At 45.0% G+C, this 14755-nt stretch overlaps 1 protein-coding gene across 3 annotated transcripts in view; it reads right to left on the bottom strand.

The window, feature by feature from the left end:
* The window catches only part of KHDRBS1 (KH RNA binding domain containing, signal transduction associated 1), a 54017-nt gene extending 42462 nt beyond the window's left edge, over positions 1 to 11555 (bottom strand). Inside the window, exons 1-5 of one of the 3 annotated variants that reach the window (XM_030219653.1) lie at positions 11385 to 11555; positions 5775 to 5899; positions 3798 to 3914; positions 2968 to 3114; positions 2318 to 2359 (exon numbers count right to left, since the gene is read on the bottom strand). In XM_030219653.1, coding sequence (XP_030075513.1) covers positions 2318 to 2359; positions 2968 to 3114; positions 3798 to 3914; positions 5775 to 5899; positions 11385 to 11478 — 525 coding nt within the window. In that variant the 5' untranslated portion in view covers positions 11479 to 11555. The remainder of the gene's footprint in view (positions 1 to 2317; positions 2360 to 2967; positions 3115 to 3797; positions 3915 to 5774; positions 5900 to 11384) is intronic. The other 2 variants (XM_030219651.1, XM_030219652.1) reach the window with 2 other exon arrangements.
* Positions 11556 to 14755: the final 3200 nt, after the last annotated feature.

The raw sequence follows: 14755 nt of genomic DNA, 5'->3' as shown, positions 1-14755 counted from the left end.
GTCAGCTATTGACGCTGTGGTGTCTGAATACTACAAGTAAACTGATTTTGGATAACCAATTTTGGAAAAGCTATTGTTTTGCCATTTGCATTATTGGTTTCAGAGATGCATATTCGGTTAGATCCAGATTCCTGATGAAGATCCATTGGCTGAAATACGATTCGTGTTGAGTCTGTTTGCCAACTAATAAAAATTTGAGTGGAATTTTGGTGTGCCGAATGCAGTGCGTTTGTTGCTTGCAGAGGACTGTTCTTTGGTTTCCGTTATCTTCCTTCCTTAGAACCACAACCCTCTCAGAATACTCAAAGCTATACAAGTGACTCTCAATAAGAAACAAAAAAAAAATGCAAACTGCACAGGGAGGACTTTGGTCCTGGGGAACTGAGTTCGATTCCCGGCACAGGCAGCTCCTTGTGACTCTGGGCAAGTCACTTAACCCTCCATTGCCTGCCGCATTGAGCCTGCCATGAGTGGGGAAAAGCGCGGGGTACTAATGTAACAAAAATAAAAAAATAAAATAAAATGAGAGAAGGCAGAATCTGGGTAAGAGCATTTGGTGGTTTGGGGGGGGGGGGGGGGGGGGGGTTAAAAGAATCAGAGCTCCCTCTGCCCTTGCTGTGTTAGAAAATAATTTGTGAAGGGGAGGGAGGAGGGGCAGAGAGGGAAGAGGATCAAAGGAATTGCTACTACTGGAAAGGTGTGAGCAAAATCCAAATAACTGAAGTTATATTTTGTAAAATATATGTTTCTATAGATCGTAGTAGTACATGGTCATACACAAAACATTTTCAGACTCAAGTGAGGGACTTAGGAAACCTTCAGTACTGGACCATACAACACCCCTTGTCATGGCTCACTCAGTCCAAAAACATACACTTTATCAGATCACACTCTGTGTTATCTCTATGTATCTGCACCATAGCTTGTAAGCCGCACTGAGCCTGCTATCAAGCGGGAAAGAGCGGGGTATAAATGCTATAAATATCAACAATTTGTGGCAACTACTGCCATTTTAGACTTTTAGCAATTATGCAGTGCTCATTTTTAATTCTGAAGTACTACAGGCTGAACAATGGCATTTTTTGTTTTGATACTTTAGGGGTGCAAAAAAAAAAAAAATGGACAGAGGATTATATGCATGGACACTGAGAACTGAATAAGCCCATGATGTTGAGCTGGGAAAAAGCATGTTTGAAAACCAAGTGACCCCTGAGAAGAATTTGGTCTCTCTACTTACAGAGCTGCAAGTCTTCTGGTATTTAAGAGGTACAGACCTTTCAAACAACTTTCCTCTTTAATGAAATGAAGAGAGAGAAAAATATGGGAGAGGAAGACTTTTCTGCAATAACCCCTGCTCCAGACTATTTTTTTTTTTAAGGGAACACCTCCCTACTGTCTCAAGTGGACCACGAGTTTCCCTCCGATTAGGCCAGGAACTACATGATTCACCTGTCGCCATCTGCTGAAGATTTCAGGCTGCACAGTGCCCTTATAGGGCAGAGCCCACAATTCTTTATGCTGTCTCCATCTGCTGGCTAATGGGCACAACCCACAGGTTCTGGACTGTTAGTAAGGACACTAAGGAAATCCATTTGCGCCTTCAGATGGTGGCTGCCTTGTACAGCTTATCCCCAGTTTATATTCCTTAGGTATACTATTCAGTGTGCCTCTGCAGATGGGCATCTTAGATGTCCAGTTCACTCTGCCACCAATTTAAAAGGTACTGAATGCTCAAGCCATTACATGTTTTAACAATTACAAAACTGTAAAAAAAAAAGAACACACAATTTTCAACTGGCAAATAGAATCTGGCAGGCTATCCAAGAGGTCTAATCTTCACAAAGCAGCCTGTCACTGGAGAGAAGCTAGCTTTATATCAACAGGCAGTGTGGTACATCTTGTGAACAAAAAAATATATTTCTATTTGGCCAATGACTAGAAATAAACAAGTTTTATTGCACCTTCTGCAGCTACGTTATCAAATTACAAGGCCCACAGTATGCACTGTAGTGGCTGAAGAGCCCTGCGAGAAGTAGTTGCATTTCAGACTCTGTAGTATTCCCCTGGTCATGTCTTCTCTATATGAGATACAGAGCAAGTTGGCTGAAGACTGTGTTATGGTTTAACCTAATCTACAGCACCCCTCCCGCCCCCCTTGTTTCACATGCAGCAAGAAAAACCCCAATAGTCTTCTCTGGTGTATCATCTACCAGCAGACCCACATGTGAGAACCCCACAGAAAGAGAAGCCAGAGCTGATGAGACAGTACTGTGTAACTATGGAGGGAACTGCTAAGACAGGCGCTGTGTATACTTACATGTGTGTTCCTTGATAACCCTCTCCACTGGACCATCCCGTCCTAGAACAAGGCGAGATGTTACTATTGCCCTCTGTATGTAGGGCCCAGCTGAGTAACATGGCTGACTACACCCTTTCCACCCCACCCCACCCCCCCCCTTCATTTGCAAACTGTTTCTCCATCCCTACCCAACTAGCTCAAAACCTGCACAATGTGTGAATCCCAGCCATCTGCATTCCATGAGGTTATCGATTCACTCAGGAATTAAAATAGGGCAAAGACTGACTATGTACGATTCAACACAGCTTATACCCAACCTCCACTGAAGCAGACCTACAGGTCCACGATGAAAACCCTCTCCATTTCCTTTATTACAGTTATGGTTCTTGTAGTTTAGAGCATTGTTTAAATGAACCCGAACCCTCCCACAGTATCCAAATCCTACCCATCTCCTACACAGTTCACATCCCTCATAAATACGTGTGCAAGGTTCCCTCTTGTGTAAGCATCTCAGACCCTACAAAGCTACATTTTACAAACATCTCCCAACATTCCCTCCCCCCCCCCCCCCCCACCAAAAAAATAAATAAAATAAGAGTGAACAGGACTGGGACAACAGCAGGAGGGAATGGAGTAGGGCAAACTATAAAGTTGACTTCAATACATACCGGGACAAGGAACTTCTTCACTTCTTCCATGGCATGTGCCATGCGGGTATACGCTTCACATGGTGGCCCAAAGACTTCAATGAAGACGTGCAAATCCATACTCAGATGGGCATATTTTGGATCCCCTCCTTTACGTAGGTCTTCCTCCTGAAGTTAAAGTGTTTGGATAAAACAAATTTTTAGCATACAAGTATCCATAAAGATGACATGTACAGCAGATCAAGTACTCTGTGGATTTGAACCCATTAAGAAAACAAAGTACTTATGTAGCCTAGACCAACATTCTTGCTAGGGCCCAGTTTTCACCATTCACTCAAAAAGGCCATCACACTCTCAAGCCCAATAAAAGCCAGTTCCAACTGTGTTAGAAGTCTAGGAAGGGACTGTTGAGCCAACAGCTTGTCATGCCTGAGCCCAGCTCTCTATACAGGTTTCCCAACTGCAGTAATGGGCAGACTCAGACCTGAGAAAATACCTCACGGACAGGGTGGTGAATTCATGGAATGGCCTCCCAGTGGAGGTCGTGGAGACAAACTGTATCTGAATTCAAGAAAGCTCGAGACAAGCAAAAAGGATCTCTAGGGGAGAGGAAGGGAAAGTAGATGGCATAGGTGAACAGACTGCATAGGCCATATGGTCTTTATCTGCCTTCATTTATCTAGGTTTCTAATTAAGCAAAGAATATTAATATATGCTGATAGGTGTGCAGAGGACAACAGCACAGCACTTGTGTTTACAAAAGGCATTAAAAAAAATTTACCTCTAACATGCACATATCCCCTCCAGGCCTAGACTCCTCTGCCCCAGCAGAGGCTGGCTGGCCTTCTTACCTTTGCTTTATCTCTCATGGACCCTTTCCCCAGGACGGAGATCTTTGCTCCAGTATCTTCCTGAAGTCTCTTAATGGTGTTTCCCTGTGGCCCCAAAATCTTCCCAACAAAATTAAACTAAGAAAGAAAAAAATTAAATGTTAAGTGTCAGCTAATCAAGACAGACCCAAAAGCATTTCAGCACTCTTAATATAAAGGGAGAGATAAGTACAAATGCAGACATCTCATGAAAAGGGCAGAGGGCACGTAGAGGTCATTCATGCCTTTGTCTTCTGCATTCAATGGTAAGAGCAACACAAGTGGCTGGATTTTGATCCACCAATAGCGATTTAGGGGTCCTTATACATGGCTCCTAGCCTCAGGATCATTGATGCACTAACCAGAGTAGAACAGTGGGTGGCTGGGTCTAAAGTGGGAGAAGAATCCCCAACTGTGAATAAAGACCCTGAAATTAAAATTAAAAAAAAAAAAAAAAAAAAGTAATACAGTCATCCTCTTCCACACACTTGGGGACGTCATGGGTGGTATCTTGAATATGTCATGTGTATTATGTATCATGCCTCTATTTATATGTCTGTTACACTGTTTTGATTTGTTGATTTTCAAGATGTCTACCTCCTAAACTGCCTTTGAATTTGCTATGCACTAGCTCACAAGTTTCTTCAAAACGGAGGTAAGTCAAATAATGTATGGACAAGGTTCACCCCGCACCGTGTCAGCAGCAGAAACCCAAATAGTGAAGCAAATGATGAAAGAGGACACTAAAGCACCCCCTCCAAACTCTGCCATGAAGTGAAAATTTAAAAAGCACAACTGGCAAACACTGTGTATTTGTAGGACTCTAATACTAAATACTACAGAATGTAGCTGTACTGATGATTCATGTTAATATATTCAGCTGTGTGCGTGCACTGTGGGGCTGGTGATCAGAAGCAAACGCAGGTGCTAGAGGCCATTATCGTTATACTAGCGCCCGAGTTTGCTTCTGCCCCATGATCAGAGCCTGTGAGCATATCAAACGCTGCTGCGCTCACAGGCTCTGACCACAAGTAACACGCAAATGCATGCTAAACAAGTAATTTGCTATTCCACCCCCCCACACCAATGCTGAGCGTGCAGCACGCCAAACCCTATGCCAGCTCGGACCTGGTGTTAGGGTTTGGGGCGCATTGGGGAACCCTGTCCAGCATGCATTTGCATGCTTATGTGCCCCACCCCCACACAGTCCTCTAACACCAAAAAAACTCCGATGGCAAATCAACCCTGGTGGTCTAGTGCTCCCCTAACCCTCAATGTAACTTGCAATGACTGAGGGAGTAGCACTCCCTCCTCCTTCCAGTGCCACCTCCAAAATGGTGATGCGCTGCCTCACCCAGTGCATCACCATTTTGGAGGTAGCACATTGCAAGGTATAGGGGGAGGGTTGCCCACTGGGCCACCAGAGTTTTTTTTTGTGTTTTGGGGGGCTGTAGAAATACCTACAACAGGTCCAGCTCCCCCTCCCCCACAGTCCACACCTGTCAACTGGGTGCATGCCCAGGCACAATCCTCTCACAGAACTATCAAAACTAATAGCATGCATACATTTGCATGCCATTAGTTTTGATCACGAGGGTTTCAATCCCCTGCGCTATTCCAGTGCTAATTTTCCAGGCCGTTCGGAACAGCACAGGGGATTTGATCACTGGGGCCTGTGTGTTTTTAAATGTCCCCCTCACTCTAAATGTCAAAGGCTATCATGGAAATCTATAGAAGTAACCACCATCTCAAACAGAAGCTCACAGCAAGATCACCCTGATTAATTTTTAAGTAAAACAAACCCAAATCAAAGCCTTTGAGGAGAGCAAGAAGAAATACTTCCCAAAGTGCTCGAGCAGTAGGTGTAGTTTCCCTATAATATTGGGTACCTACAGGGATAGAAGAAAAACTGGAGTTGTCCATCTTTCACCCCCCCCCCCCCCCCCGTACTCGTATTACCTTTGGGTACTGCTTGACAGGGATAAGGACACGTTCCTTCAGTTTCATGTTCTTGTGAGAAAACAAATCCAGATAGGTCTCATCTTCTTCCTTCTTTGCCTCGCCTTTTTGAATCCTTTCAATTTCTACGATAACAGCAAAAATTAATTTCTCCATATGCAATCCAAGTTCCCCCCCCCCCTCAACACACTTCTTCACAGAAAGGGTAGACAGAAATTAAGCACGATAAAGGACAAGCTAGATGAATTAGACAATATCTATAGGCCACGAGGATAGCTGAAAATCAAATCAAACCAAGTCAATTAGAAATGAGCATGTTACGCCTTGATTAAATTACACTGGCTTCCTTGTAAGGCCAGGATTGAGTTTAAAGTTATTGTCTTTGATTTTTAAAGCTGTTTATGGTTTGGGTCCTGCCAACCCAATTATTCTGGCACCAAGGACCACATGGGTGCCTCAGAACCACTAGTCTGTTCGCTCCTTGAACCCAGCACTTCAATCACTGGTGGTTGAAGGGAGCTCTGGGACCCCTCTTCTCCATCACAATGGTATCTATATTCAACCCTCACGTAACATGTCTCTAAGACTAATCTCTCAGTGCTGCCTCTTACTCCTACAATGGTTGATGAACTGTAAGCTGATCCTGTCAGTTACAGTGTTTCTCCCCCAAATGCCCTGCACTAGGTAGAACACAGGTTAATTTCAAGACTTGTTTCATGTAGCTTTTACAGGTCCTTAAATGGGGATACTACGGTTCTTGAATAATTAATATGTATTTTATCTACTTCATGTCTGAATGGCTCTTTCCTCACACTATGGAGTTCTGCTTTTATTTCAGTTTTAACTTATTCTGTTGTGAACTGCTCTGGTATATTAAATTTAAAGATAAAACCCCCACAGGAAGGGCAAAAGCAGAAACTTTTGGATTCCAGCTCACTTTCTGATCCCCAGCTCAAATGCAGCAGAAGTGAACGAAGGAGCAGGCAAATGCCTTTATCATCTCTTCACACTACATAAAAAGCAACACCAGCTCGTAGACTCCTCAGCTTCTGTAAAGATTCATTCAGGACATCAATGTGGTTCTTCAGGCATTACGGGAGAATCAAAGATGCAGTTTTTTTTTGTGGCTCCTGGGAATATTCACTTCAGGATGAATAGGACTCACAATCCATCTACAATCTCTTATGTTCCTGCCAGTACAATAATTATGGAACAGGAACTTCGTTAAAATCAAGAACTGGATAAAATATATGCCATATGGCCCCATGCTGCAGCACTGGGACAAACATCAAAGTTCGTAGTTAAGATCCCCAACGTTTTGAAGCTAGGTCCTTCACCAGCATCCAGTAACAAAGGAGAACGCCAGGCCATGCTATAATCACAGAGTGCACCACAAGAAATAAACACCCTTCCAGTTCACCAAGTCCTCCAGGACCTTCAGCTCCTGAAGATACCAGTTTCTATTCTTGGTCTCAAACTGGAAATAGGGTTCATTCTGCCCAGAGGATGACCAAATTGCAGCTACTGCATCAGTCTGTAGCACTGGAAACAAAACCAAGCCATCTATATCTTATGTGCAAATCCTGTTAGGAAGGTAGGTATGGCGGTTTAGCAGGAAACAATGGAAGTGCTAGTAACCAACTCCAGATGCTACACAACCTTCATTCACTCCAACAAATTGTGAAGAACTTGATTCCTCCACGGACCTCAAGACCACATTGTCAACATCTAAATCTACAGAAATGTGCCTACCATTGTACTCACACCATCAATGCCTGTGTTACTGCCACTCACATGGCAGCAATGACCAGACGAGCTTGGCTTGGGGAGTCTGGACTACATAAAGACCTGTCTTGTAGACATCCCTTGCCTTAAGGAGCAAACATTTTCGCCCTGGGATTGGTAGAATGAAATGTTGCCACAATTTGGGTTTCTGAAGGTACTTGTGACCTGCTTTGGACACTGTTGGAAACAGGATAGTGGGCTAGATGGACCATTGGTCTGACCCAGTAAGGCTACTCTTATGTTCAAAGATAGTTGAACAATTATTTTTGGACTTGAAGTCAGTTCAGGGAGCGGACCTCTCAGCCATCTGCTCAGCTCTCAATTTCACACTCCAAATTCTCTAAGCAGACATATCACCAACGATATTTTCAACAATTCTACTCACATTGTGTCTACTGGACCTTCCATAAGGCATCAAAAAGCCTCAAGAACAGGCATTGCAGTCAAACTGTGCCTAACATTTCAAACTATTATCGATTGCCTGAAGTGTTTCAGGAGAAACCTGGCAACTAATCAGAACAGAAAATCCTACCAAATCATACCAGATGTATGACATTGCACACTGGATAGCTACAAGCTACTATGATCCCATCGCCTGACCCTGTTCTGCAGGCACTAGGCTATCTCCTAGAGCAGGGCTCGATCCCATTGCAGCTTCTTTCAAGTCACTTAACCCTCTATTGCCCCATGTACATATGTAAACTGGTTTGCAATATCAAATCCCATCTCTGTCAGGCCTTAGATGTAGTTATTCAGAGACAGTTTATCGGCTGTATCGACATACTGCTTTCCATCAGAGGTCAAAACCACTATCCACATCCGACAATTTAGGGAAAGTTTAATGAACCCCTAATTTGTTCTTGTGGGCCTACACAGTCACCCTTTCAGCCTCTGGCATAAATGTCCCTCAAATACATCTAACAAAGATAGTATTTTCTAATAGCCATCACTTCAGCTAGAAAACTGAGTCAGGCATTAGTCCATTACACTCCCCATTTCAGTTTTATTACCATCAAGTGTATTCATCCCAAAAGCTTTGATTTTTACATCAACTATTACCCTTCATGTTTTCTTCCTGGAACCCCACCCCTAGGCCAGACGGAAAAAAAAAAAAAGCTCCATTCCCTTGACAGTAGAAGTGTGCGGCTCTACTATCTTGAAGTACTTAATGTGTAACAAAGTGAGAGGTTTTCCATTATCTGAACCACCCAGGAAAGCCTGCATTTAAACACTATCAACCTGGTTTCTGACTGCACAGCGTTTTGCCACCCACAAGCAAACTGAGGCAGGATCGCACACCACCACCTTAAAAGCAGCTACCACTGAATGCTTTTGTAGATACCCTAATGGACATCTGCAGAACTGCTACATGGTCTTGTCCATAACCTTCACCAAGCATTAGTGTCAATTCATCCTCACCCAAAAGGCAGCTTTGGGACAATTAGTACCGTTAATAAAAATCAATTTTTCTGCAACCACCCATGTGTTCTTTCTGGAGGTTATCTGGGTCCACTGCCGATAAAAATCTTGCAGCCTTGCTCCAACCAGTACTGGTCAGCTGATCTGAACACCTTCATTGGGAGGTTCTTGAGGCCCCTACAGCAGCAAAACCGGCCTCTTGTGAAAGGGCATGATCTGCTGGAAATAATAGCCCTAGGAAGCCAGGCCAGATCTATCCAGTCGATACAATGAGCGTCCTGTAAACACCCTCTTGCCAACGATCCTTTTCCTGCTGACTTCTGACCAACTTATCCAGCTCCTCAAACAATGAGCACTTAAAAGGGAAACAAACTAGCATCAGCCAACCAACCACGAAGCCACAAGGACTAGGAGATCCTTCCCAGGCCAATCTGTTTCCTCATCATAAACAGACCAATCACCATCCAGACAATTCTCCTCGAAAGAACACACTACTACTTTTTTGTTTTGTTTTTTTGTAAAGAAATGGCTGTGCAGCAAGTGACCCTCAAGCAGATGATAGGACACTCCTTTGTCAATATAAATTAACTTTTAGGGAGGCCCACGTACTCATCACAGGCTAAAAAACCTCCTCTCTTTATTATAATGTCTCTCTAGTACTGCTCAATGTCATAAATCTGAAAAAGAGACAGCTTTCCAGCCTCCCAGTTATATGCTGAAATTCTGACAGCTAGCCACGGCCCTAACAGAATTTCAGCATACGACTGGGTGGCTGGAAAGCTAAGTCTCTTTTCAGATTTATGACATTGAGCAGTACTAGAGCGACGTTATAATAAAGATAGGAGGTTTTTTAGCCTGTGATGAGTATGTGGGCCTCCCTAAAAGTTAATTTATATTGACAAAGGAGTGTGCCATCATCTGCTTGAGGCTTTTCCGCCTACCAGACAGTGCTAGAAATCCTGTATTTGATCGGTTGTTTGAACGTAAGATTTTCTACTAGCTTCACTATGATATTGTGCAGCAAGTGAACCAACTGCTGTGCGGCCATTTCAGGAGGAGCACTTACAGCCACCCACTGAGGTAAGGGCTCCTGTGCTATGGTAACCCTACCACTGGGTAACCATCAGCACTACAAACAATATATATTTTTGTAGTGCCAGAAGTGGTGGGAACTACTGCTGTAGTTGGGCTTAACACCGCCTCGTAAAAGACCTCCTGAATTAAAAAATAACTCTTCCTGTCAATGCCTGAACCAATCACAGCTCAAGCAGGGAAAGTAACATTTAACAATAAGCTGCTGATTACTGCTGTAAATTTGCATACTCGTTGATTTCTTTTTTTTTTAGCGATTTCATAGTAGACTGCGTGCTCTACCACAAGGCTCTCTCTGCATTGTGCAATCACCTTCGGTTCATATCAGTTTTCTGCATTAGTCCTTCTGTCTCGCTGCACCCTACACCTGGAATAAACTTCCTGAGCCCCTACGTCTTGCCCCATCCGTGGCCACCTTTAAATCTAGACTGAAAGCCCACCTCTAACATTGCTTTTGACTCGTAACCACTCGCCTCCACCTACCCTTCTCTCTTCCTTCCCGTTCACATTAATTGATTTGATTACTTTATTTTTTTTTTTTCTATTAGATTGTAAGCTCTTTGAGCAGGGACTGTCTTTCTTCTATGTTTGTGCAGCACTGCGTACTCCTTGTAGCACTATAGAAATGCTAAATAGTAGTAGTTGTATAGATAGGGGTGCAGGACTTTGGAGTGACTCCAACCTTAAATACTTGCAAGTTTTAGTGGAGGAGTCAAGACCCCATGTCAACTGTGGCCAGATTTTTTTTTTTTTTGGGGGGGGGGGTGGAGGAGTAAAAGCCTGTTGCATCCTTCTGTTTATCACACTGGCCCCCAAACCAGGAAGGAAGGTCACTTTGGATATAACCGATATAATGCGGAAGCGAATTTAGAACACAGCAGCAGCAGAGCCAGAGACAAAGAGGTTCTCGAACGATAGCGAGATCGGCGTCGCCCTCCCGCTCCCTCCAATCCGTGTCCTTCCACCAAGCTCTAGCCCCGCCCCACGCAACGCGCGAACCCCACCCCCTCCCCACGCCTGTATTGCGTCATCCAGTAAGGCGCCAAGGACGCAAAATGGCCGCTAAAGAACGTGCGTGGAGGTGGGGGGAGGGGAGTCTCGTTAACCCGGAGCGCGGGTTCCGTTTATCCGCAGCCCTATTAACCGCACCCGGTATTATCCACGCGCATTTCTCCGGGTCTCCTTTCCCAGACAGTAGGGCCAAGGTATCTCCTCTCGGCTGCGCCAACGTTTCAGCAAAGACAAGAGCTCTGCGGCGGGGGGACGAAGGGACTGGACCAACGCCTGACGCCCCGAGGCCTAAGTGACTCGTACCTGCGGTCAGAAGCTTCATGGCGTGTGTGAAGGACATGTCCAGGCTGTCCTTCTCGGCCATCAGCTCGGGCAAGTATTTGCTTTCCGACTCCATTGCTGCGGTGGAGTGAGGAGGGCCGCTGCTCTCTGTGTTCGCCCCGAAGAAAGAAGGAACGGAAGTACAGTACGAGCCAAACGGAAATGACGTCACAACTAACCGCCCTGTGCCCCTGAGCCATAAGTAACACCGATCAGTAATGCGCTTGCGCGGGCGGGGGGGGTGTGGTCTGGAGGGGGACAACAGACACGTGTCCTTACGGGGCTCGGAATGTCTTTGTTTGCTGCTGTGTGGCTGAGGCCTGGCTGCTCCTGTTGTAATATATCCACTTTGCAAGGTGCAGTTCGAATTAAATCTGTATGGCGGTCACGTACAGTGTGGCAGATCAATAATAGAAGGACTTATTGGTGAAGAATAAGAGTGAGACTTTTAAATGCATAAAGGTCTCGTCCTCTGCCAGTGATACACCCCAATTTTACCTGTAGCAGAAATAATTAGGATATGCTGTGCCAATCGCCTGCCCTCCATAAACTCCATTGAAAACAGGCAAATTATTATAATCAGATAATTTAGGCTGCTTACCATTTCCAGATTCATAAAAGGTCGTTTCAGCACCGCATGTGGTTTTCAAAATTCATGCATTTGAAATTTTTTTGTGCTTCATAGTATATCGGAAGTTAGATTCGGAGAAATATAAGAGTGAAAACTGCAGTCCCTTGGAAGTACATGGAAAATACCTTTTCTGTGGCACATTAGGAGGTGTTGATCCTTAGACCTAACTGAATAATAACCAGGGCCTGCTCAAGGGTTGTGGTGCCCTGAATCCAATTTTGCTTTTGCATCCCCTGCCACACCCTTGCCTCCCTGCCTGCCCAAGGGTCACAATTCAAGAATTTAAATGTGTTTCTCAACCCAATTCCTGGGAGATACCTTGACATTCTGGTTTTCAGAACATCCATTATGAATCTACATCATATCTTTGTATATAACAAAGGCAATACCATGCAGATCTGTAATGTGTACTCACCGTGGATATCCAGAAAACTGGATTGGTCAGTGTCCCAAGGGCTAGGTGAGGAAACGGATCAGAATGGAAACCACCTCCATTCTGCATAGCTAGGGTTACCATACGTACAGATTCCCCCTGACGTCCTCTTTTTCAGGGGACTGTTAGGGGTCCAGACAGTTTTTATCAGCCTGTCCATTTGTCCGGGTTTCTGAACAGATGGGCTGGCAGGCGGACCTTCTCTCCCCCTCACTTCAACCTACCGTAACGTGGTCTAGTAGTGGCCTCTTTAAGGCAGGAAAGAACCCCATTCGTTCCTGCCCACTGCCACCGCTTCTTTAAAATGGCCTCATGAAACTTCCGTGGAAGTCTTGCAAGGCTACCGCTTGAAATTTCAGCGCACACTTCCCCTCCCCCCTGGGTGCAGTGCAACACGGCGCCCCCCCCCCGGCGTGGCACGGCACCCCTCCCATGGCATGGACCCCCCCCGGCGCAGCGCCTCTCACTCCCCCCCCTCGAGGAAATAGGAAGTTACATCAGAGGGCGGGACTTAGTGAGTGAAGGGCCAACGACGAGACGGTTTTCTTCTTTTACAGTCAGCAGCGCTGCAGATTCGAGGTGCCGGGTGCACGGAGCTCAGCTGGTAGGCAGGTGGGGACTGTCGGATGGGGGGGAGTGAGAGGCACTGCGCCGGGGGGGGGGGGAGTGCGCGCTGAAATTTCAAGCGGTAGCCTTGCAAGACTTCCACGGAAGTTTCATGATATATCGGTTATATCCAAAGTGGCCTTCCTGGTTTGGGGGCCAGTGTGATAAACAGAAGGATGCAACAGGCTTTTACTCCTTCCCCCCCCCCAAAAAAAAAAAAAATCTGGCCACAGTTGACATGGGTTCTGACTCCTCCACTAAAACTGCGCTGGGGGGGGTCCACGCCAGAGGGGAGTGCCGTGCCACACCATGGGGGGGTGAAGCACCCCCACCCCACCCGTTGACACCCGGGGCGGACCGCCCCCACCTTGGTACGCCACTGATGTGATCGATCATTCTCCTCAGCTGCTTGATCTTCTGCATCTCCGCCTTCCTTTCCCCTGCTGTTCTCCCTCCCTTCCCCTCATCTACTTTATTCTCTGCTTTGCACTACTGCTGTTATGTTGTACTTTTCTCTTAACCATTGTAAGCCACATAGAGCCTGCCTTGGTGGGATTATGCGGGATATAAATGTTCACAATAAATAAATAAATAAATAACTGTTATATATGTTGTTCATTATATTAAAACTACATATGATATATGCACATCTTGTCAAATTATATATGGTCTTGTACTAATTTTAAATTCCAATAAACATCATTAAACTAAATAATAGTGGTATCATTCCTTTATAAGAAGAATCCTGGTAAATGATACGTTTTCATATATTTTATTTTTATTTATTAGAATTTCTTTACCACCTTTTTTAAGAAATTTACTCAAGGCGGTACAACAAGAATAAGTCAAACATAAGCAACAATTACAGCAGTAAAAATATTAAAATAACAGTACAAAGTATGTCATAGCATACTTACAATGTCAACACAATACATACTAAAACGTTTTAATAGACAGTATATGGTGTAAGCAATCTGTTCTCAGCCTGGGAATTCCGCATCTTCATTACTGTAATTCACTTTACATAGGTTTCCCGCTCTGTTCTCTCAAACGACTTCAACTTATTCAGTCCACTGCCATTCAATTGCTCCACAAATTATCACCACACAACTTCATCTCGAACACTGGCTTCCACTCTCCTGACATATACAATTCAAGATCTTAATCCCTGCCTTTAAGGGATGCCTCCCTGCTGCAGCTACTTGGCCCACCTCCCTCCGCTCTGTCAACACAGGTCAACTCATCACACTTCCATCGCCATCAGTCATCTGCCTGGACATCACTCGGGCCTCGGCTATTAGCTGTGCAGGACCCAAACTCTGGTACTACCTCCCAGTTTATCTTTGTCTAGAATCCTCCTATCCAAAGTTTAAGTCTGTGCTCAAAACTCATCTTTCACTCAAGCTTTTACCACAGCCTAAACTTAGGGGTCCTTTCACTAAGCTGTTGTAAAAGGGGGCCTGCTCTAGTGTCAGTACTTGTTTTTTATGCGTGTTGAGGCCCTCTTTTACCGCAGCAGGTTCTCAAAAAGAAATGGCTATGTGGTAAGTGAACTACTTGCCATGTGGCCATTTCGGGGGGCACTTACTGCCACCCGCTGAGGTCTCAGGAAGGTCTCCTGCACTAATCGGCACTACAAAACAGTGCCGGGGTGGGAACTGCTGCTCGGCTCCTGCGATAGGC

The sequence above is a fragment of the Microcaecilia unicolor genome, chromosome 11 (assembly GCF_901765095.1).
Source record: "Microcaecilia unicolor chromosome 11, aMicUni1.1, whole genome shotgun sequence".
Classification (NCBI taxonomy): Eukaryota; Metazoa; Chordata; class Amphibia; order Gymnophiona; family Siphonopidae; genus Microcaecilia; species Microcaecilia unicolor.
Note: the sequence above shows the minus strand (reverse complement) of the source record. Positions and strands in the feature narration are given on the sequence as shown.